General features: G+C 33.5%; 1 protein-coding gene across 8 annotated transcripts in view; it reads right to left on the reverse strand.

Moving 5' to 3' along the window:
* The window catches only part of LOC105838696 (serine/threonine-protein kinase 16), an 81,333-nt gene that overhangs the window by 52,546 nt on the left and 2,058 nt on the right, over positions 1–26,729 (reverse strand). For all 8 annotated transcript variants that reach the window (XR_004963908.1, XR_004963909.1, XM_036289002.1 and 5 more), the window contains exons 2-4: positions 6,220–6,454; positions 5,932–6,136; positions 1,862–2,016 (exon numbers count right to left, since the gene is read on the reverse strand). Coding sequence is in view for 6 of the 8 variants with exons in the window: in XM_036289002.1 (XP_036144895.1) it covers positions 1,862–2,016; positions 5,932–6,136; positions 6,220–6,454 (595 nt within the window). In the remaining 2 variants the exon portion in view is untranslated. The remainder of the gene's footprint in view (positions 1–1,861; positions 2,017–5,931; positions 6,137–6,219; positions 6,455–26,729) is intronic.

Below are 26,729 nucleotides of genomic sequence, written 5' to 3' on the forward strand. Positions count from 1 at the left end.
ATTACACCGCGAAAGAGATAAAGATATAGATAAAGAATAATTTTTTGTTTTGTATTCTTCTATATTTCAACAAATATATCTTTAAAAAAATTATTGCTTTGCAACATGTTTATTTTTAGTATTTGTTAGATAAATCCGTTTAATTTCTTTATGTTTTTGTTAATCTTTTCTATTTTGTTAATTGTGCTACAATTTAAAAATTCAAATAAAGATTAAGTTTTGTATTACAAATAAGCCTAATTCTCATTTCATGTAAAAAATCCTAAAATAATGAAATAATTTGAAAAGTTAGAGTTAATCCTTCGTATACATTATTATTTTTTTAACCTTCGCATACACACTGGGTGATTGCTAACCATGGTAATTTTCAAATAGCTGTATTTTTTAAAATATTTATACTAAAATTCTGAAAAAATTCATGAATTAACTTTAATATTTATAAAAAGTATTTACATATTTTTGGTATTAAAATTTAAGAAATTTTATATACAAAAAATTATATTTTGCGATTTATAAAAAAATTTTTTGCAGTTTTCAGTTTTTTTCATTTATTACTGTAAATTTATTTAAAAGGTACTACTTAAGGTATTACTTAAAAGGTACAAAGCACTAAATTTTTAGGGGTCAGAAAATTATGGGTAGTAACCACCCAGTGTATACAAAAGGTTAAATAATTAAAAATAATGGGGGATCGGGTTTATCTCGACCAAAAGTCGAATTTACCCTGGTGGCTGAATTTACCCCGAGTTTTGAAGAAATTAACATTTCTATTATATCTCACAATCTCACAATATTATATCTTACAACCAGAACTAATATCGCCAATTATTTTGTACAAAGTTGCCGAGCAATAAGCATTCAATGGTACTTTATTTATTGCAATCCATTTTATTTTAAACGAGATATGAGCTAAAAATTTTAGGAAGTTCGGATTAGACCCGGTTTTCCCTAATATAAACTACCGGACAAAATTAGAGAAACAAAAATTTGAAATAACACCAAGTTCGTAAAAATTAAACAAAAAAAATCTAAATTTTTATATAATGTAGCCCGAAGTGTTGACTTGACCCCTGCAAAGTCTTCCCGCTGTGGATCCAGTAGTTTAGAAGTTACACCCCTCGAAACAACCCCCTGTCAAAAACAAAAGTTGCAAGGTTTTGGAAGGTACAGGGCAATCTGATGCGGAAAACGGCCGGGAAAAATTCGAAAATGGGCCAAACCGCACCCGTAAAGATCTCTGGCACTCTTCCCTGACCACGCACGAAATCCACCTCTTTCAACCTCTACTTGCCATTCCTTTGGTCGAACAGCGAAAACAATGAGTCATGGTTGCGCCAGCTTACCTGATCGCTTCAGAGCACGACTTGCATTCAAGACCAAAAAAATCCTTGTTCTCTCTCTAGCCATCTTGTTTTTATCTCCTCTTTGTGTTAGGTTTCTTTTTCCGCATTAGAATGCTCTGCACCTTCCAAACTGTAACCTTGCAACTTTTGTTTTTTTACAAAGCTTTGCGGACGTAACTCTGAAACTACTGCACAGTCGAGAGATTTCACAAGGATCAAGTCAACACTTCGTGCTGCATTATATCAAAAATTCAGATATTTTACTCCACTTTTACGAGCTTGGAGCTATTCAAACTTTTGTTTGTCTAATTTTATCCAGTAGTTTATTTCTAATATTTATACATTCCAAAAATATTACAGTTTATTTTTCCATTTTAATAGCATTAATAGTTTAAAAATTGCACCATTTGAAAATTGTACAAAGTTCAGTGGATCAAGAATGACAGCGATGCAACTGCAGAAATCTGACAACCAAGAGTTAAAGTGTAGAAGAGTGAAAGTGTAGAAGCATCTTTTACCCAAATATCTGTTCGTTCATCAACCATACAATAACTCTCAACGTTAAATAATTCTGGAGCTCTATACGGCATGGAACATCTTTCAGCGGCTAAGTCTTGTAAAGTCCGTGCAGCTTGAGTACCACATACTTGAACTCTGGCAGTTGTTACAGATCCTGGATATTTATTTTATATTTAATAATAAGAATCGTGTTAAATAATAAAAATATTTCATAATATAGGAAATAAACATACTAGGATATAATGTAAATCTAGCTGGGCAAAATCAATCTTTCTCAAATTATGCGAAGAGAAAAATCAAACTGTAAATAAGGATTCTTGTAAGGAGGAAATAAAATGACAAAGTAGGTAAGATAACGAATTGCTAATTTCTCTAAGCTGAAATCAGATGACAAATGTTAAATTTGGGCCAAATTTTAAGGCTTTAAATAATAGTAAATTATCTGTTGTAGTTTGATTTCCATTTGTTCACAAAAATGAATAATATAATAATAAATGTGTATTAAGATGCACTCATATGTAATTTTTTTTATCTTGGTCTATAAGAAATGACAGAATTAATTATAATTCAATTTTTTATTCTAACATTTCTTAATAATTAATTCTCCGTAAATCATGTAAAGTTAAATTAACTCTAGCAGTTTTAAAATTGTATTTTTTTTTTAATATGTGTAAGCGTATATCTGAAGTTTCACTTTCCAATTAGTCAGAAATTAATAGATGTTTATGTTTTTTTATAATAAATCGTTTATTTTAGACTTAAAGCTTTCACGACCATAGACGTTGCTTACAATAGAAAGAGCTTTCGGATACATGCCGCATCCTGATACAGTGTTGCGCCGACGTTTCGCAAACGTTGCAGTTTGCATCATCAGGGCTAGGAGCTCCGATACTGAGCTCTCTTGGATTGTAACCGTCCTTATATACCCCTTATCCTGATGGTAGGGATGGAGTAAGAGGAGGGACCGAGTTATTCGTTCAATAGTAGCACAGTATAGCCCTTATTGGCCTACCATACTAATGGTAGGCCAATAAGGGATATATAAGAACCTAGTTCTCTTGGATTGTAACCGTTCTTATATATCCCTTATTGGCCTACCATACTAATGGTAGGCCAATAAGGGATATATAAGAACGGGTACAATCCAAGAGAACTCAGTATCGGAGTTCCTAGCCCTGATGATGCAAAACTGCAACGTTTGCGAAACGTCGGCGCAACGCTGTACCAGGACGTGGCATATATCCAGAAGCCCTTTCTATTGAAAGTAAATCGTTTAAAAGATAACTCTTCTATTTAAATCTTTTATTCATCTGGTTCATGCAAACTTAATATTTATTTTTGTTACTTTATTTTTTTCTCACGTCAGATAAGTATATCTGTAATTACTCTATATCGTTGTAATATTAAAATAAATTTAATATCACAAATTTTTTGTTCATATATTTTTAATGTGACTCTTTTCATCTTATTCACATAAACAGCAAAATGACGAAATTGAACATTCTAAATTTTTTAAAATTCAAAAGATTACGATCTTATAAAAATTGGCCGCCAATTAAATTAGCTCAAATTTTGATAAGAAATAGTTCTTAATCTCCTGTTTATTTATATGCTGGCTGCTTTCCTTTTAGGGAACATAATCGACGCAAGTATCGTTCTACCTTTGTTACTCATTGAACATAAAAAAAGATAGAACGATGCTTGTGTCGATTGTGTTCCCTAAGGAAAGCAGCCGCTGTGTGTGCCTGTGTGTGTTTATAGACGTGCTCATGCCCACGTCTGTGCGTTTATATGTGTGGATGCATGTATATGTGTCTGTATGTGCATGCACGAGTATGTTATAAATCACGAGTATGTTATAAATATATATTAAATATTATATGTATATTATATGAGTATATCGACATACAGGCACACGTAGCATACAAATAAACAAGTTGGTAAGTTATAGAGTGTTACTATTATAAAAAACTTCGCTTTAAAGGCACGTACACAAAAATATAATTTTTGTGACCATTGAGACTTTTGTTCAGAAGATTAAGAGGATACTGGACTGCCTCTCAAACTCGATAATGCGTAAAGTTATTCGTGCACATCATTAATAAGATTTTGTATATATTTCTTTTATAAATTTGAAAATTTTTTTCCAGAATTGAAGTATACATATTAATATCCATCTATTTAAAACTTTTTTAGACTGCTCTTTTTATCATCCTGTATCTAAATTTGCTGATAAAATTTGTTTAGTTTTTTCTCTTTTTTACGGCTTTTAATCATAATTTGACAAATATAGTCTTATTCCTCAATCTATTCTAAACTGAGAGATACCATTCATTTGTACGTATTATAAGCTTCAAAATACATCATTTGTATTTTGAAGCGAATATTTTTATGAACAAGAATAAATGAATGACTCTACATTTATCGACCTCGATCAAGTTTGACGGACAGTTTAGCATCCTCTTAAGGTTGTCATTTTTTATTTCCCTTTTCTTTATCACTAAATCACTGATTTGGAATTTAAAAAATAAACTATCCTTGAGATTTAATAGAGTTTATCGCTTTTAAAAAAATAAAATTTATTATAATTTATATTATATAAATTATTTTTTATTATAATACGCCATGGTTAATAATAAACAGATTTTTTAATTTGGAATAATTTAATTACAATTATTATATAATTCTATTTTAATATCAAGCAATATATGTTTTAGGTTAAAAATTGAATATCTTCAAAAGTTGTAAAAAGTAGCACGTAAGAAAGAACTTAATTACAAAAGAACGAAAGAATATAATTACAAAGAACGAAAAAACTAAGTAAATAAAAATAATTATGAAAGATTAAAAAATATAATTTTTTTTTTGTTAAAAAAACCCAAAAATATTAAAATTGTAAAAATATGTATTATAATTATCCAAAAGTACAATGCAATTTTAACAGTCTTTTATTAAGGCTCCTAGATACTCACTGCGGCTATATTAGATTGATGTCAAAGACGAGAAACTGATGTGCTAAAAATGTTGCGTTTTATTAACAAAAGTTTGACAAAAGAATCATAGACCGTTTCAACACATTTAAAACACGTCAAAAATTATACTTTGTTCTTAACAGTTATAATAAAAACCTGTAAAATAAATATAAAGTTTACTTATTCCATAAAGCAAGCGGTTTGATTGCTGTTAAAAAAATATAAAAAACTATATTTTTTATGTTACATTCCTTGTTAAGTTTAGTTTTCGGCGTATTTTTAGTGATCCTAAACACGTTACACGTAATAATTCGAAAATACAATAAATAATAACTATAAAATAAAGTGCAACAATAATTGTCAATACGTAACTTTCTCGCCTTATAGTTCTTATTCCTATTATTTATAGTAAATATCGCCACTATCAACGTAGAGTATTCAGATGAGAAGCCAGGAGCCTTAAAGATTATCAATTTTTTATGTTTGATTAAGTCCATGTATGAGCAGCATTTAGCAAGCTGAGTTTTTTTATAAAAAAAAACTCCAAATTGTACAAATTATATACATGTATGATACTAAAGATATTTAAGCAAAATTGTGCGATTTACACCGCTTTTGCGATAGGACATTTATTAAATTGTATGACATATTGCATAAAAATTATAATCTGCAATTACATAAGTATATTTACGAAAAAAAAATATGTAGAAATATTGATTATAAAATTTATAAAATATAAATTAATAATGGTTTTAATTTTCTTCAAAATAACATTTCAATAAAACTATAACAACATGGCAAATCATTTTATTAGTATATAATATTTGTAAAATTAAGTTTGGAAAAAAATTATTTAATGAGGAAAATTTTTACTGTACTATGTGTAAGCAATGTAAGATTAATACTGTATAAAAACATTTAGAAATATAATTAATTCATAACATGCTTATTAAAATGCAAATTATTCCTAAATTATAATGTAGAGATATTGCAGTAAAATATTATACATTCAGCATGACAAAATTTTAAATAAAGAATCAAATTAATAATATCAATATAATAAATATATATCAATAACATAACAAAATTTAATCTACCTAAATCCATAATAACAGGTGTTCCATCATCGCTAAGTACTATATTTGCAGTTTTTAAATCTCTGTGAGCCAGTGGTTCTGGTTTAGCCTCATGAAATGCCTTTACACCTTCGCAGATTTGTAAAAACATCCTAAGAATGTCCGCAGAACTCATGTAATCACAATTCCTTGCTCGTCGTTCTAAATCATTCGCTAAAGTTCCTTTCTAATATCATAAGAATATCAATATTTTAAAAATGTATTACAATTAATATATTATATTTCTGTTAAGAAACTATATCAACTTACGTGATAATATGGTAAAACAATTAATATTTTACTTGTTGTATTTACAACTGGGTCTGCCATGCCGTTGCAGGACGAATCTATACATTCTATAACGTTAGGATGCTTTATCAATTTATAATACTCAACTTCTTTCGCTGCTAATTGCTGATCTTCTGGGCCATGACAAATAATTCTTTTAATCGCATACTTTTTGTGTGTAATAACATCCTCAACTAAAACTACTGTACTAAATCCCCTAAAAATTTAATATAAAATTTATTTATACTGCCAATTATCAGACTCCTCTGTAAGATTATTAATTGTTAATAAAAATAATAAAAGATATAAGACACGACTAATCCAGCGGAAGGGTTCCGTTAGCGCAGGGTGCGATAGCGCACATCCTGATAGCACACAATGAAAGAGACATATTATCCCAATAGCGCACAAAGTAAAAACCGCATTATCCCGATACCACACATCCCGATAGCGCACATCTTGATAGCGCACATTCAGATAGCCCACATCATGGCACTGTACATCCCGATAGCGCACATCCCAATAGCGCACATTCCGATAACGCACATTTTGATAGCGCATATCCTTATAGCGTGAGTGAGTCCTAGATGCGCATAGATCAAAATGGACACAATAGGATGAATGAAACTTAACACATGGGTTTGCGAGTTTCCAGGGCATCCCTACCGATGGAGTAGGTGCGAGAGGGGAACAAATCCCCCCTGTACCCCCCTCCGCGCGCGCGCGCGCGCGCGTGTGTGTGTATGTGTGTGTGTGGTCATAGCAAAGAAGTGTCTACGCTTTGTACTGTACCACATGAGTTTGCAACTTTCTACACGTAGCGACTACCCACACTTCCCTCTCCCCCTCTGTTTACATTCGACTGCATTTAGTAAACACTACATGCCTATAAAATTTCATTGACAATTTTGCATGAATTTATTTCTGTCTGATTGATACTGTGTCCGTTTTATTCAGCCTGTTGTGTCCATTTTGATCTGTGCGCATCTGGGACTCACTCACGCTATTGGGATGTGCGCTATCAAGATAATGCGCTTTTTACTTTGTGCGCTATTGGGCTAATGTACCTTTTTTACTGTGCGATATCGAGACGTGTGCTATCATAATGTGCGCTATCGAGAATTTACTAAATCTTTATGTGGACTATCGGGATGTGCGCTATCGCACCGTGCGCTAACGGCACCCTCTTCCAATCAGCATGCGCATGTATGGCCACGGGGCTATGTTCAGGCCATAGTGGAAGTATATAAGGTGAACCCTTTGACTATATAAGTATGGACTGCCAGTGCCCCACTTTTCCCATTCACTTCTGTACTGAAATCCGTAGCCAACATCTCCGACATTTAGGCTCCGCCCCATCGACCAAAGAGCGTTGTTCGTTGAATGTGAGACAAGGATAAAATGATACCCAAGAACACTCGGGTGACGTTTCTAAACGCAGCCCTGACGTTATTTTAGTTTTCCAATTTCTCAATTGGTCGATGGTGGCGCGGCACATCTTAGCTACCAGTCTGAAGTTAGCTACTGGCAGTCCATACTTATATAGTCAAAGGATGAAGCATTCCGGTGGATGCGCAGTCGTTCAAAAGTAGAGAGGGAGCAATCAACCAATCAGAAGTGCCCCAAACATCAAATCCACTATGGCCGACACAAGATTGCAGAGTAAACGACAGTGCAGTGATAGTTGATAGTAAGTGTCAAATTAATGAAAATGACAAGCTGTTTTGTAAAAAATGGCAAAAATCGGATTGATATATATGTATATTTATTAATTTAATTATTTTAATTTAACAAAACTGTGTTTCTATTTAATTGAAATTATTTCATTTTAAATTCCTGCTTTTGGTTTGGGGCAGTTCTGATTGGTTCTCTGCCCACAATACCGCCATTATACGCAATGCTTCACCTTGTATTATTTCCACCATGGTTCAGGCCCAACATTTCGTCGGTATGAAATGTATCGTATTATAACTTGCCAAGCCGTCAGTTTTAATGATTAGTATCTCGCTTCGCGGAAGAGACCGACGCTTATTTCTTCCAGATTCTTTCGTTTCATGATAAGCGTCGATTAAATATAATTTTATCAACATCAGAGTAGAGCGGGTTAAAGTAAACATTTACCAATATTAATATTTACTAAATAAACTAAACAAAAGGAACACAAGAAAGTCCCCCTTTTTTTGTACCATGTTTCATATATGTTGTAGTCCTACTCTTTCTTTATTTCGTATTAAAGTTATACGATGCAATTCTCAAGCAGCCTCGAAAAAAACGAATTAAAAAATTTGCGTGTTTCTTATATACCAGATTGTAAAAACCAATTTGCAACTAGCAATGTAGCTTAGTCTATTTTTATCTTTTTTTAAAAATATTGTGCAATATTTTTTCCCAATAAATATTTTAATAATATAAGATTAATAAAATTTATTATATTTAAAAATTAATTTGTATTTTGATTGTTTTTTTGTTTTTTTAACTGTGTAACTTTTATTTACTAAAACTATAAAAATATAAAACATGTTTAAATATTGTTACGTCCAGCGGACTTAACGTTTTTCCCTATCGCTGACCCTTCTAAGAAAAATAGCTAAATAAGAGAAATTATATTCTGACGGTTGATAATAGTAAGAATGTTTGCATAGGATCGCTCTATTGTCACAAGTTTGTGAGATATAGCGATAATGTAAAATTTTATTTCTAAAGAACAACAAATACATAAATCAAAAGTACAGCCATCAAACGAGGACTCGTTTCCATCCATAAGTAATTTCTAAAAACGACCGTCAGATATGATTCAATTCTTTCTAAGTCTAAAGGAATATTGAATTTAGAATAAGAAGTATCGTAACAGCTATCTTTATTACCGGACCGTGCTCAACAATGCCTTAGATCGGTACCTAAGTAAAGACAGAAAAAAAGGGAAAATATCAAAACTTGAAAAGGAAAATATTTGAAATATATCGGACAAAGAATTTCAGGAACTATAAAATTTATCACTTTAGCAAAAACGCGGTTTGGGTTGAACTAACAACCGGAGGCGCAACTCTCTACAAATAATTTACAGACAAATATAAATTCCTTTTTTTTCTGTCGCCTGTCCCTTAGATAAGAAAATGAAAATTGTAAACCTCCCACCTCTATACTCAAAAGTAATTCAGGCGGAGACCAGAAAAGATGAGCCAGCGATTGGTTATCTAGGCAATGAGTAACCTAAATGAATTTTCCAATAGACAAGCTCCAAATTTGGTGGCTTTGGAAGGGCCTACCAATCCAAAAATGAGACCGCCTACACCCCAATCCTTCCCTTCGAAAAATCTTCTATAAAACTGCGATTTAAGGGATCGCGACCACCAGATTCACAGTTCTACGTGCTCTCGAGGTCCTAGAACCAGTGTCCGCCACATTTCCGATCAAGTTATACTTGCGGGTCAGAGCTCGTGCTATTTTTCGCACTGAGTTCTGTTAAAGTCAGTGCCGAACATTACGATCTTACGTATTAAAGATCCAGTGCCAAAAATTTTTGTGCTGAACATTCAGTGAAGTAAGTGCACCTGGGTACCTCTCGTGGCTTACCACTCTCCGGTCCCACCAGCCTTGAGCCTGACTTGCTGCAGCCAGCAGAGAATCGTCCGCTAATCCTGAGACCAGGAATTCAGATCACCCTCAGCCAGTAGAATTGTCTCAACGAGTAGTAAGTCTCAACTATTCAACTTTTATTTTCGGGTAGTTTTTCTTTCTTTGAACACAATTAGAAAATATATATATTGCAATGGAAAATCAGTTTTTCCACAAGAGAAATCGTTGGAACATAAGACGGTCCCGGCGCAGGAGAGCCGAAAAAATCAGGCGGGCTCGCGAAACACTCGACGCTGTCTACTCCGAGTACCTGGATTCCTTGAGAACTCCATCGTCATCTTACCATCTTGAGGCACCCCTGTGTGATCCTCTAGAATTCCCGTCATCATACCACAACCCTGAGGAAACCTCGTGTGATCTTCAGAATATCCCATCACCACACCACAATCCTAAGGAACCCTCGTGTGATCCTCAGAACATCCCATCACCACACCACAACCCTGAGGAACCCTCGTGCGATATCCCGTCACCATCCCATAACCTTGAGGAACCCTCGCGTGATCCTCAAATTATCCCGCTCTCCTATTTATTCTCCAATTAGTTCCCCAGAACCGGAAGAAATACCATCTCCACCTTCTCCTGCACCATCACTAGAAATAATAGACGAATTTGATCGAGTTTCACCCCGGCCGCGTTTTTACCACTATGACGGCACTCAGACGTCATTAATAGAACTTTTAGAACAATTTCCATTAAAAATAGACCCCTCACTGCAACATTACCGCGATTTCGCAATTAACCCGGACGCAATAGATCCGGAAATCCTATTAGATATCCTCCCCGCACTCGCTCCCTCAGATGCAATTCCTGTCTTCACTCCCCATTATTATGATCCTTTTGCCGTTCCCACAGATTTTTTCTATAACTTCTTCTCCCGATCCACCGTTATTCTAGAAGAGCTCACATAATAAAAGGAAATAAATAAGAAATAAAATATTTTAAAAACATGACAAAAATCATCTTTTCCCTTTCTCTTCGAATCACTTTTGTAATAATTTTTAATTAATCAAACCGTAACTTTATTATAATATATATATATATATATATATATATATATATATATACACACATGTATACACTTATTTTTAAAAGCCCATTGTTATTCAAACCAAACCCATGTCAAAGATACATAAAAATTGTTTTTAAAATTATAACAACTTCAGCTTTGTAAATATAATGTTAGAATAAATGATTGTTAGATTTAAGTAATTCATTTGTGCATTTAATTTCAACGACCTCCCCTCATTCCGAACAAGGATAGCACCAGGTCCGATCCCGAGTTAAAGCGATTCAATTCGTTGACTCGAAACTTGGACCGACGGACGTACGACTTGAAACGGATTATAGCGGGCCCTATCGGCACGTTGACCTACATTTTCGAGTCACAAACAGTGCGTTCGACCCGAGGCACCTACCCTCTCTCTCTTGCGTGCCTTCGGGAATGGTAAGTCTCGTTACGTCCTTCTCTGCCTTACCCATTCTTCCTGGAATATACTTCCCTCTGAATAAAAGAGATAAATCCCACAAGGCTGGACGTAACAATATAATTTTATTAATTTTATTGATAAAATATTGTTTTTTATAAAAAATGACAACATATTTCACAATTTTTTTAAAAAAGAGAAAGATTTGAAGCAGCAACATGCGGTGTAGTAGCCAAGCGTCTTATATACCGATTGAACTACATCGCTAGTTACAAATTTATTTAGAATTTAATTCATTTTTACAACCTGATATATAAGGAACACGCAAATTTTTTAATTCATTTTTCTTGAGAATACTTAAGAATTGCACCATATAACTTTAACCCTCTGCTTACACATGGGGTTACAATAACCCCAGTCGATTTTGAAATGTTTGCTACTTAAAAGTATTTAGCAAGGGAACGCTGGAATCGGGGGGGGGGGGGGAGTTTAAACTGTACTCTACTTATTCCTCTTTGGGCGTTGTGAATGTTCTGTAAACAACAGAAATAGAAGCATCGTGTGTGTTGGGGTTACAGTTACCCCGTGTGTAGGGAATGTAACAAAAAAAAAGGAAAAAGTTCTAAATTTGAAAGGTAAATAAAGTTATTTTTTTGTTCATTACGTATCATTTACGCATACAGTACTTATATACACTGAGCAAGAAAATTAACGCAACAAAAATTTTGACCAAAATTTCACTCAACTTCAAATAATCGTAACTTCGCGAAAACTTATCGTATTGGAAAGTTCTTTTTTTCATTTTAAAGCTTGAAGTCTCTACTTTAAATAGAATTTGTCAGATTTTGATCCTCTCCTTTTCCCTTTTTGGCATCTCTTTAAAAGTACGAACATGTTTTGTCTTTAAAAATTTTCATACTTTGACGCGCTCCACGGGGTGCAATGAATTTTTCTCGTAAATTTTATAAAAATTATCGTAAAATATAAACTTTTCCCTACAAATTGGAAAAAAATTGAAGTTTGTACTATTTTTTTGGCGGAGTTATTAAGATTTTAAAAAAAATTATTTTGACTTTTATCGCTTGTTACTCGTGAACAGATCAACATACAGCGCTCAGCAGAAAAACATTAAAAAGCTGAAAGTTTGCACTTTCAAATGCTATTATTAATTTTTTTATAGATTTATTTTTTCTAACAAAATGTGTTCAAAGATTACGTAAAAATCGCATATTTTACGGTTTTCATTTAGTTCAATGTACCGTCATGAAAAAAGATCCAATCACATCGCTAAAGCAAAGTTTTATAGTACAATTACTCCCCAGTAATAAACACTAACGTTCTTTGTAATAAACACTAACGTTTCTTTGATCAATTACTGCTTGTAAACGTTCTTATATGTTTATGCACCTCTCAATAATTTCCTGCGGAATTTTGTGCCAAATTTGCCTAAGCGCTTTTCCCAACTTATCAATTAATATTTGAAAGTAAAAAGTAAAAAGTTCAGTTTTTCATTGTTCTTTTTGCGGAGCGTTGATCTATTCACGAATAATAAGCGATGAAAATCAAAATAACCTTTTTTTTTAAATTTTAATAACTCCGCCAAAAAAAATCGTACAAACTTCAATTTTTTTTCAATTTGTAGGGAAAAGTTTATATTTTATAATAATTTTTATAAAGTTTACGAAAAAAATTCACTGCACCCCGTAGAGCGCGTCAAAGTATAAAAATTTTTAAAGACAAATTACATTCTTACTTTTGAAGAGATGCCAAAAAGAGAAAAAGAGAGGATCAAAATCTGACAAACGCTCTTTAAAGTAGAGGCTTCAAGCTTTAAAATGAAAAAAAAAACTTTCCAATACGATAAGTTTTCGCAAAGTTACGATTATTTGAAGTTGAGTGAAATTTTGGTAAAAATTTTTGTTGCGTTAATTTTGTTGCTCAGTGTATATTACCAATGTCGCGATCACTTTGCGAAAATATGCTGCAATTGTAGAATTACAAATTAAAAATTTTTTCTATAACAAATAAAATCTTTTGTAGTAAATATTTTTTGTATTAATAATTATGTTTTGGTGTATTAATAATTGTTTTTTAAATAAATATTACTATTTTCTTTTACTATTGTGTTTAAACTGCATTCACATTACGAAATAAATATATTTTTTTAACAGAATCAAAAAACTGACAATAGATTCTTAAAGTACAACTCTTCCCCTTTCCATTGATTACGATTTTAATTACTTTATCTATTTTTTTCTAATGAATACGGGCGTTTGAAAAAAAGGCAAATTTAAAAAAAAAATTTTCGTTCCTTTCTCATTCTTTTCAAAAAATCTTTTCTTTTAATATCTTTGACTTTTCAGCCAAGACCATCATAATTCTGAGATTTTTTCTTTTCGATTAAAAAAAAAGTTAAAATTGATTAAATACATTTGGAGATATAAGTAATAAATAAAAAAGATCAACGAAATTTTGAGGTTAGCGTAACCCCTGTGTGTAAGAATCGGGAGAAAAATAAGGTGTGTAGGCAGAAGGTTAATATTAAATAAAAGGAGGACAGAACTATAACATATATAAAACTCGGCACAATCGGAGAAGAAACTTTCAAGTGTTCCTCTCGTTTTTTTCATATCTAAAATAATTTTGGGTACAGTTCCAAAAACAACTAACCTCTACTTTTTTTGAAACTACGTATTCATACGTATTTTGGGGCGCTAATTACGAATATGATAGTGAATATTGGCGCAAATTTGATTTTTATAGCGAAAACCATGAAAAAACTATAAAAATAGTTTTTTCCATTTATTTCCGTAAATAATGAGAATTTCTAAAAATACTTCAAACAAAAGTTGTAGATCTTATCGAAATACATATTTTATGTCCTATTTATTTTTGCCATAAAAATAGTAGTTTTTAAGAAAAACGACGTTAAATGTTCAAAAATTTATACAACTCATCTAACACATGTCGAGTTTTATTAGTTAATTTTAATACTTTTAACTATATTTAAGTATATTATATATATATATATAGTGTTTTTGTGCGTAGAACACGAATCTGACAGAAAAAAGTGTCGCTCTGCCCCGCGAGACAAGATATTAATCGTTAAAGTTCACTATTTAACAGGTTATGAAACCTGTCATACCGACAAAATGTTGCAACTGAACATGGTCCCGTGGCCATATATTTTGACATATTTTGACTGAAAAAGAATTAATATATTATCAGAAATTTTACGTTTTATAAATACGATACATGATATCAGAACTTTACGTAAAGTAAACGACGTCTACGCTTGTACAGTACCACATAGGTTTGCGAGTAAAAAAGAAAGTGTCATAAATAGAGCAATTAAATGTTTGGAAGCTAATAATGGACACTTTGAGTACTTGTTATAAGAAGCACTTGTTATAATGTTTTATCATTTTATAATAAATTTAATTACTATTGAATTTTTGCTTATTTTGTCCTATAGACAAATCTTTGTAAGACCTATAGCGGTAAAGTTTTTTTCGGTAATCGGCAGTTCTGGTAGCCGCCTGAAGAATTCTATCGATGATTATTAGCACTCGAAGCTGTAAGCTGCGGAATAAAAAATTTCTTTAGTTGAAGATACAAATTCGAAAATTTTCTAAGTCCCGTCAAAATGGAAATATTTCTCGGTAACCGACAGTTCTATTGAAAATTTTGGTAGCCTTCTAAAGAATTTTATCGATAATTATTAGCATTAAAAGCATTTTTTAATTTTTAATAACTCAACTTCACGCATTCTCCGTCACTGATTTTCTCTTGTACCTCCGCGCTTATTAACTTATTACAATAATTAATTAAAGCAAAACTATTTACCGCATCGAAAAATATTAGACATTTCTTCTTAGATTTTCATTCTCTATTGCATGGTGCTAAGTAAATCCGATGCTTTTGTAACACCCTGTATATATATATATATATATATATATATATATATATAATGTACTTAAATATAGTTAAAAGTATTAAAATTAGCTAATAAAACTCGATGTGTGTTAAATGAGTTGTATAAATTTTGGAACATTTAACGTCGTTTTTCTCAAAAACTACTGTTTTTATGGCAAAAATAAATAGGACATAATGTATTTCGATAAGATCTACAACTTTTGTTTGAAATATTTTTAGAAATTCCCATTATTTACGGAAATAAATGGAAAAAACTATTTTTATGGTTTTCGCCATGAAAATCAAATTTGCGCCAATATTCACTATCATATTCGTAATCAGCACCCCAAAATACGTAAGAATACGTAGTTTTAAAAAAATTAGAGGTAAGTCGTTTTCGGAACTTTATCCATAATTTTTGAAGCTCATCCTCTATTAAAAGTTAAAAACAAAAAATAATAAATGTCTTAAATTAGCAAAAATGTTTTTTCTTATTTCAAAAAGAAAAGAAACTCTGTATAAACAATAGATGTCGATGTTCACGGAAGACTGATTGAGCGATAATCGATTAATAGTCAGTACATAATCGTTCCAATCAGCAAGTTATAATATGTAGAATATAAGTAGACTAGAAAAAAAAGTTCATCAGATTATTATGAACCTTGGTATCCTAATGTTTTTGGGAAAAATATTATAATAAATATTTTGTACGTATTTTTGTCTGAGTTTAGCAAGTATAAAAAAATTATGATAAATATGTATGAAAATATTAAAAATAAATATTTATTCTACTATAATCTCAAAATATAAAAAATATTTCAAGTTTATATACCATAAATATTTTTCAGTACATTTTAAAAATATATTTTATATATTGTTAATAATAATTTTTGTGTTATTTCTAAATAATTTATGAAAAACGATTATATAACTTTAAAAAAATGCTTTTTAAAAATAAATTAGTAAAATATTTATAAAAATTTTCTGTGCTATCTAAATTGTATTTGCATTATTCTGCGATGCGGAATCGTGTCATGCGCAATCGGGTCTGTGTGCAAACGGATCGGTGCGCAATCGGGTCCGTGTGCAAACGGGTCGGTGCGCAATCGGGTCGGTGTCCAATCGGGTCCGTATGCAATCGGGTCGGTGCACAATCGGGTCCGTGTGTAATCGGGTCCGTGTGCAAACGGGTCGGTGCGCAATCGGGTCGGTGTCGAATCGGGTCCGTATGCAATCGGGTCGGTGTGCAATCGGGTTCGTGTACAATCGGGTCCGTGTCCAATTGGGTCTGTGTCCAATCGCTTATGTGCGCAATCGGGCCTCACTTCGTTTTGAGTAAGGTGAAAATCTGTCAGAAATGTAATACCAAATGATGGTACTATATTTCTGACAGATTTTCGCCTCACTCAAAACCGAGTGAAGCCCGCTGACGATGCTGATACACCGGAATATATTCCAACTCTAGATGTCTAGTCTAAGTTTATCGTAGTCAGCCGTGCTAGTAATGCTAGGCTGTACGCAGTTGTATGTTTGGTATAAGAAAACTGAGATAAGTACTCTAAATGTAAAATTGCTAAGATTTTTATTATAAATTTGCATTTATTGTCAAATGCTTGTCGTTATACTCCATATTGTTTCCGGTAAATCATTGTCGCCAGCACCACCATTTGGTACTAATTTCTGACAGATTTTCGCCTCACTTTTGGAGGCGAAATCAGGCTTAGTTCGGTCTCCTGGTTCTAGTCTTCATATTATTCCGTATAAGAGTACATCACATAGGTTAAGAAAAAATACGGGATGCAGAGGAAAGGGCTCCCCCCCCCCACACGTTCTCTGCATCACAATTTGCATATGAATTATCAAACATGTAAATCACGCATTTCATATATTATTAAGTGATATAAAATATATATATTCTGGAAATTAAAAAATAGGTAACAATGATTGCGCAATTTAATTTTTTCTAATTTAATAATAAAAACTTAAAAATTATAAATTTTCTACTTGTACTGTATCACATGGGTTTGTGACTTTATCGAACACCATATAGATAGAATTATAATATATATACATCCATCACAACATTCTCAGTTCATTGTTCGGTTATTCTCAAAGTGTGGTGCAGAGAACGTGTGGGCTTGAGAGGGGCTGCACTTTCCGTATTTTCTCCTAACCTAATCTGATCCCTAACCCAAACGTTTTAAATTCTCTATTTGGCCACAATTTTAAATCTGAAGTCGCACACCTTAGTGGTTAAGCGTGGACGTCTCTTTCACTCTATAAGCAGGGGGAGGGGATGTGGGTAGACCTCGCTACGCGTGGAAAGTCACAAGCTTATGTGACTACGTTTACACGTCGGGTTTAACAACATCGGAATTATAAGACTGGCCAATTACAGCCATTCTTCGGAAGAATGGAATGGTTATGATTGGCCAGCTCTAGAAGTATCGATGTTATTAAACCTGTTTAAGGGTGTTATGTAAACGTAGTCAATGATGTACTCCTATACTAAATATAATTATGTATCGTATTTATAAATTTTTGTTAATAATTTTTTAATGAATCACGAGCGACGGCTAAAATCTTTTAAAGGTCACTCAGGAGAGTGATTTTGATAACATATGTCAAAGTCAAGATCATCGAAGCTGCCTCCCCTAAACTAAATAATTATCAAAAAATCTTCATAAATTGCTTAAAATTTTGGGAAAATCTACTTTAATTTTTTATTAAGACGCTGTCAAAATTTTAGCTCTTAATATTCATAACTGTAGCAATTCAATAGTGAATTTAAAAAATTATCTCGGCTTCCAAGCAATCTAAGATAACGTTTTTTTAAATTTAAAGAAAAATCTCATCTTTCAAATACGTTTTACTCCATTTTGATAACGTAAGTACTTTAAAAGTTATTTCATTGTTAATTGGGCTTTTTTACACGCTTATTTGAAACACTTAATTGCATTGCACACATTTTGTAATATCGATATATAAAACTGCAGCATTTTAAAAAGAGAAAAAAACTTTGGTTTGGTTTGTGCACAGTCTCAAAAATGTAAAAATTAAATTTTAGTGCAACGTTTTTCGAATAAACAATTGATATAACTCAAAAAGTTATTGATATTTTTTGATAAAATTTGGTGCACTTTTATCATAATAAAAACCTATAATTTCAAATGCTTGAGTTGATCTTCAAGAAAGTTGTAAACAATTCAAGAAACGGCCATTTTTCATGGTTTTTTCTACTTTGCAACTTAATTAATCGACCAATCTTAACAAACCATATTATTGTAGATCTACTTAATACCTACAACTTTCATTTGCAACTTTTTTGGATTCCGTTTTTAGTTTATAAGCTACAAGCAAAAAACTGCTTTTTCTTCACTCAACTCTTTCAGGGGCGGTAGAAAGTATTGAAAATTTTTAATATAACTGAAGTCTGTTACATCGTAATCCTGAAATAAACTGTTCTATATTTGTTAGAACTATGCACTACTATACTAATTTTGCATCAATCATGCATTTTGCAATTATTAACAAATAAACAATGACAAAAAATTCTTTTTACGATAAATTCGTTCTAAAAGTTTTTTGAATGTAAATATACTTCCAGATCATAATTTGAGATTCTAGAAATGACGAACTAAGTCATATTAAGTTGAAGTTGCAGAAAATATATTGTTATTATTTTTTGTTCAACAAAATATACTGCAAAAATGATATTTTCGGCATATAAAAATGATTTATTCACTTAATTTATAAGTGAATTGTGTAAAATTTTGAACTTAATGGTTATTTGGACTGCTGATTATAAAAATAACCTGAAAAATGTAAAATTCAAAATGGCGGCTATAAAATAACGAATAAAAGGATTTAAACAATATCATCCCAGGAATTTTTTTTCGAAAACTATGCATTTTAGCAAAAAACCGAAAGGGACCTTTTTTATTACAAATTTTGTATAGAATACGATTATAATTTTTTAATCCTCGAATTTAAAATTTTATGTTCGACGTGCGCCATATTAATCTATTTAAAATTTTTAAATTTTGACCTTGGATTCGATCTCAGAATGATCCAAAACATACAGATATAACAAGATTTATTCGACATAATTGTTTGAAAAAATGTGTCTCTGAAAGAGTTAAATTCATAATTTTGCAGTGACCCCCAACGTTTTGCGAGTCTCAAACGTACCTATGTTGATCTACGCACATTAATTTTGTTTTACGCAAAGTAAAATGTAAGTTATCAATTTTCTCTTAAAACGACATTTTTTGAATCTAATTCCGGTGAACTACCCCAATAAAACAGTTATGTGACATCCACGTGAAATCCACGTGATTTACATGGATTACGTGAATAAAGGTTTTTCCACAAGTTATTCACGTGATGTAATGTTCTTTTTTCATCCTTGCATCGAATTCTCTTATCTTCAAAATATCTATTAGATTTTCTCTGGATATATCTGTTAAGAAATATTTATATTTCTTATATTTCTTATAATTATAGGAAATTTACATGGATATTTCGAGAAACGTCGCGCACTTGTCCGCCAGTTAGTGCACGGCAGCATCGACAAGCAGCATAACTCTCTCGGGAGTAAGGTGCACCCAACGCGTTATATGTATATAAAGACCACTTGCAGCACGATTAAGACAAGCAATAATTATCTTCCTGCCCGATGTGGAAAAGAACCGCCATATAATACTCTTATAATTTACTCATTTTAATTAAGTGAACGATTTGCTACAAGATGACCTTTACTCCAGTCAAATGATGTAAGAGAGAATAATATAAGATGTGAGATGTCACTCGATTTCAAGTGGTCGTATTTCACTATCGCTTAAAGTAAGATTCCATTTTTTTAAAGTGACTCCAAGAAATTTAGAGAATACGTATATATTACGAGGATGTTCTAGTACCGTTATATAGATTCTAGTACCGTTTTTGAGCGAATATCCATTCGAATATTTACGTGGATTTCACGATGCCGGTCCACGTAGTATATATAAATGTGAATATCACATACTGTTTTATTGGGATATTATATCATTTATGTGTTCTTTTAACACATTTCCAAATAACATTTAATTTGCCCAATGTAAGAAGTGTTATATACTACTGTGTCCAAAAAGTAAGGTGATATTTGAATTTAAACTGCGCGCGAAAATGGATTTGGGGAATTGCTTTCATTAGGTTGGTAGGACTGCCTTTCACATCCGTGCCAAGTTTCACATCAAAATATTCATTAGTGTTTGAGATACGCTTCGTTTTGTGAGCTGCTAAAAGAGAATTTTTCGATTTTTTTCAATAATGTCTAAATTTGTTGAGCAAAGAATTTGCTTTGAATTTTGTTAGCGGAATAAATTTTCTGCTGCTGATTCGTTGAGGATGGTGCAGAAAGCCTTTGGTGATGAGGCTTTGTCGAAAAAAAATGTTTACAAGTGGTATAAAAAGTTCCAAGAAGGTCGAGAACGTGTCGAAGACGAAGAGCGTCCCGGACGACCATCAACATCAACCGACAAAGCTCACGTCCAAAAAATCAAAGATTTGGTGCTTGCAAACCATCGACTAACAATTAGAGATCTTGTTGATGATGTTGGCATTTTAAAATGATCAGTCAATACCATTAAAAAAAATGTTTTGGGCCTCAAACGCGTCAAATCTCGATTGATTCTTCGTGACCATTTCGCCAAAAATTCGACCCATATCGTTCCACAACCACCGTATTCACCGTGCGACTTCTAGCTATTCAGCAAACTCAAAAAGCCACTCCGGGAACACCGTTTTGAGTCAATAGAGGAGATACAAGCCGCATCAAAGAGAGAGCTGAGGGCCATCCCGGAAATCGACTTTAACAACTGTTTTGAAGATTGGAAAATGCGTTGGTATAAGTGCATTGTATCGGGGGGGGGGGATTACTTTGAAGGCGATAAAATTGATTTGAAAGCATAAATAAAGATTTTTCAAAATAAATGCTATGTCACCTTACTTTTTGGACACAGTAGTATGTGGGATATTTTATGTTATGTACCACATCCGTTCTCTCTTTAAACAATCCGTTTTATCTTTACCTTTTTTTTTAATAACCATATCAAGCTTTTTTGGAACGGTTAATAATGTGTTAAGCCAAATTTGTTTAAAAAATGACTGATACTATCATTAATGCCTTTAATGTACGATTAAAATATGCATTTTCTAACGTAAAAATCCACGTTTTCAGTTATCATATTATTAATTTCATCCTTAAGTACATTTTTTAAATTCTCTAATACGTCTGTTAATAAACTTAATTACGTCGTCAGAAAAATAATTATTTTTTAAAATATTCTTCACCAAAGTTGTTCGTATTATAAAATTCTTTGTCGGATAATAAAACTGCCCTGTCAACCAGATTTATTATAGTGTTCGTTTTGTAACAAACGGCCAAAAAAAATTTACATATTGGACTGAAGACTTAGGTTTGCATTACTATTATACTAATATGTTATTAGTTTGTCAGTTTTTTTAATAATCATAATATTTTAAAAAGCAATAGAAACATTTTCTTCAATTTCATATGTAAATTTGGGTAAAAATGCCGATTAGGTAACCCAGTCCCAATAACCTTGATCTTGACATATGTTGTCAAGGTCACCCTCCTGAGTGACCTTCAAACAATTTTAGCTGTCACTCATTGTCTATTAAAAAGTTATGAATACAAGAAGTTTTTATCAATTACATGTAATTATTCGGTAAATATTTCAATCAGGGGAGCCCGATGATTTTGACCTTGACATATGTTATGAAGGTTACCCCCCTGAGTGACCTTCATAACATATGTCAAGGTCAAGGTCATCGGGGCTGCCCTTATTCGGCATTTTTATCTTAATTTTATACCATTTACAACAAAAAATTTAAGTACTGTTTACAACGAAGTAATCAATGCCGCTTAATGTTTACTTCTTATCGTTCCTAGGGCTAAATATATATTAGTCTTTCTCTGGTCTCTGTGCTTGACGCAAATTAAATAATATATGTGACATCTCTTTTAAATTAATTTATAGATCTGACTACAATTATAATTTATTCATGTATTTGTTATTTACTGACAAAAAAATGTAAATCCATACAAATTCATGAGTGACACCCGTTTGCCCACATCAATATTAACCACATCAATATTAATCATGATCCAGATTGACCATGGGACGGATTGGCCATGTCAATAATGGTCACGTCAACATTGGCCACGTCAATATTGACCACGTCAATATTGGCCACGCGTCAATATTGGCCAATAAGGATTTCGTTTTGCGTGATCACACACACGGGAGGGAGGTGCAAGAAAGGCCTTGCCCCCCCTCCGCACCCACACCGTCGGTAGGGGTGCCCTGCGCAGAAATGCGTGTCCGTTATTGACGTGGACAATATCAACGTATAGCCAATATTGACGCGTGGCCAATATTGACGCGTGGCCAAATTGACGTAGCCAATATTGTCGCGTGACCAATATTAACGTGGCCATTATTGACGTCGGCAATATTACGCATAGCCATTATTGACGTAAGCAATCGGGACCGCGGCCAATATTGACGTAAGCAAATGGCACGCTCCCCAAATTCATTATGTTATTCATTTATCTCATATTCAATTCTTAACATTTCAGAACTTGTTTATAAATTCGCTGTCACGGACTTATCAACGGTTGTGATGGAAAAATAAAGTACCTTGGGATAGAGTCTATCGCATCTATACGCAAACATGCGCTTAGAACCACAAACCAGACTCGAGATTACCGACTCTGGGGATTGTCTCTACTCTGCTCGGGGTGTTACCCTCCTAGTCACTTAACAAAAGCCAGCTGTCAATCCCCTGTCAAACAAAAACATGCGTCACGGCTCTCGACTGCCTGACTCGGCGGCGTCTGGTTTTCCTCCCGCCGTATTGTCTTATGGCGAGACTAAGGGCCGAAGCACAAAACATGGCGTAATGATTAAGACAGTCATAGTCGTAGATGTAAACAAAGCTTGTGCGTTGTCTACGTCTACTACGACTGTCTTAATCATTACGCCACATCCTAAGTCCGCGACGCTAATTCGCGGGACACATCTTAGTAATCCATCAATAAAAAAAGTAAAAATAACCGTCGCTAGTGGGGATTACGGTCGTCAAAAAAAATTCGACAATCATGGTCTGCAGTCTTTCTGTAGTGTTACCATAGAAATTCGGACGCAAGATCAAAAAGACACGTGTACGCGATTATTAAAAGTTCTCCGCAAAGTTACGCTACTCTTCCGCGTTTTCGATCTTGTGTACGGTCAGAGCCTTGCTGCTCGTGGAACTTAACCCTTCAGACTTATGAATGAAACACGCTTTCAGGCATTCCTGCCAATTCAGCCTTCGGGCTAGTAAAAGGAACGGAAGCGTCCCAATTGGCCACGTCAATATTGGCCACGTCATTATTGACCACGGGGTGGATTGGCCACGTCATTATTGGCCACGCGTCATTATTGACCACGTCAATATTGGCCACGCGTGATATTGCCCACGTCAATATTGGCCACGCGTCATTATTGCCCACGCGTCATTATTGGCCACGTCATTATTGGCCACGAGTGATATTGCCCACGTCAATAATGGCCACGTCAATATTGACCACGTCATTATTGCCCACGTCATTATTGCCCACGCGTTATTATTGCCCACGTCATTACTGTATATGGGTTTGCGACTAGGACAAGGTGGGTGTGGAAGGGGAGGCCGAAGGCCCTTCTTGCACCCCTCCCCGTGTGTGTGTGTGTGTGTGTGTGGGGGGGGGTGTGTGCAAAACATTTCTCTGCATCACATAGGTTTGCAACTTTCCACGCTAAGCAAAAAAATTGATTAATATTGACGTGGGCAATAATGACGCGTGGTCAATAGTGACGTGGGCAATAATGACGCGTGGGCAATAATGACGTGGTCAATATTGACGCGTGGTCAATATTGACGTGGCCAATATTGACGTGGGCAATATCACGCGTGGTCAATATTAAAGTGGGTAATATCACGCGTGGCCAATAATGACGTGGGCTATAATCACGCGTGGGCAATAATGACGTGGACAATAATGACGCGTGGCCAATATTGACGTGGCCAATATTGACGTGGCCAATATTGACGTGGTCAATAATGACGCGTGGCCAATAATGACGTTGCCAATCCACCCCGTAGTCAATCGGGATCGTGGTCAATAATGACGTGGCCAATATTGACGTGGTCAATATTGACGTGGTCAATATTGATGTGGCCAATCGGGACCGTAGCCAATATTGACGTGGCCAAACGGATGCTACTCAAAGAAACACGTCTTCAGAAATTTCTGCCGATTCAGCCTTCGGACTAGTGAGAGAAACACATCTTCGGGCATTCCTGTCCTTTCAGCCTTCAGACATTGCAGATAGTTTTCTCGGACGCTCTGAACTATGTTTTGGAAAAGAATACGGACCTTGACTACTTCTCACGTGATCAATTCCTACAGGAAACAGCAAATACTGTTCCCCGTTCAATTCAGATTTATTCAACACGTCACGAATCCACCAAAATAAATTACGAGTTATTATCATACAGCGGTTGTTGTGATTAATTTTTCTTTGTAAAAAATTAAATTTTACCAAACACCATTTTCCCCTCAAAACATTGAAATTGTAATTACAATAAAAATATGAGAATTTGACAACTGTAAATTCGTTTATTTCTTAACTTTAAGTTATTATATTCCTTTCTTTTTAAAATGGCAAAAGCCGCGGAATACTATTTCAATATTGAAAAATTTATCAAAGTAAAAAATTTTTATATGTGGAAATTGTATGAGATAAATAATGGGCTAGAATTCTATGCAACTTAATTACTTTAATCACTCATTGGTATAACAATTATTGATCGCGAGAGTACATAAGCAGATTTCACAATAGATGCGAACGACTTCAAGACCGAACGAGAAGTGTCCGTCCTCTCACAATCTCACAAGGGAACTGTCCGTCACTGATTTTGATAAGCTTTGGATATGTTGTAGAACATAAAAAAATATTACCAATATTTTTTTAACCGCGTATCTCGACGTTTAGAGGTTGAAACCATCTCTCGAAAATAACGCATTAAAAGCGTTCCAGATGCGCACAGTAATAAACGGACACAGCAGTTTGAGTAAAACGGGCACAGTAACAAACAGACACAGTGTGAAACGGACACAGTAACATAGTGCGAAACGAACACACCGTGGTGACAATCGAATACAGTGCGAAACGGACACAAACCAAAAGCGCACAGACCAAATGGACACAGTAACAAACGGACTTACCACATGGATTGCGACTTTTCAGGACACTCCTACCAACGGGGTGGGTACGGAAGGGGGGACGAAGCCCCCCTTGCACCGCCCGTGTGTGTATGTGTGTAAAGCATTATCTGCGCCACATGGGTTTGCGACTGTGTCCGTTTCGCACTATATCTGTTTGTTACTGTATTCATTTCGCAATTAAATATTTTATGAGCAACAAATTAGCAACAAATTTCCATATTATTTTATTATTTATATATTGTTCCGCTAACTTAATCTTCCTTTAGCAGAATATTGTTTTTTAAAAAAACTAACAAAACAACATATTCTTTTTCTTTAGCAACTTTTTAGCAACAAATAAGCAACAAATAAAAATATTTAAAATTGAATCTGTTCATTTTGTTCTGCTAACTTATAAGACGTTCACATTTTGAGTCCTCTCCAGTGCTATCCACAAGTACAATGGAGTCAAGAAATTACATCATATGTTCCAAACCAAGATACAAAACTGTATGTCAAACTGTAAGATATTTAAGCTTATTTTCAAGCTGAAAACAGTCAAAAGAAAACAGATTAAATTAAAATTAAATCGTCCATTGTGTATGTACAAGCGCTGACTTTGTTGGTGTCAAGAAACAGAGTCAACTCTGTTTTTCTCAGTTTCGCTAACAGTTCCGTTTTCTACGTATTTTTAAACCTACAAAAAGTATTGGAACTATTATAGAACTATCAAAAAAGTCATAAGGATGGCTAGAACTTGCCATAACGTATGCTTTACTCTTGTTGTACCGTGCCAGTAACCAAATAAAAAATATTGTTTAAACATATTTAATATACAGAACTATTGGTAAAACCTATCAAGAACTGTAGAACTATTTTGAGTACAAGTAGAACTTTTGTTAAAATTTTCGATTTTTATTAATAAGGTGCCATGAAAAGTTAGCACCTCATATTTTCAAATTTTATTTCTTTAAACTAAATCAATGGAACTATTTCTGAACTCATCAGGAACACTATAATATTTAAGGTGCAAGGTGGAACTGATAAAAATCTTGCAGTGCAGAAAGTTAAGGTGCCAACTTCACAGTAATATGCTCTTTGGCAGATTTTGCACATCAGTATGACAAAGTATGAGTATTTTGTAGCATCACAGAAAAAGTATCAAAATTAACAATGCAACTTTACCCTAATATTGTAAAGGTATTAGAAAAGTATTATTG

The sequence above is a fragment of the Monomorium pharaonis genome, chromosome 6 (genome assembly GCF_013373865.1).
Source record: "Monomorium pharaonis isolate MP-MQ-018 chromosome 6, ASM1337386v2, whole genome shotgun sequence".
Lineage (NCBI taxonomy): Eukaryota > Metazoa > Arthropoda > Insecta > Hymenoptera > Formicidae > Monomorium > Monomorium pharaonis.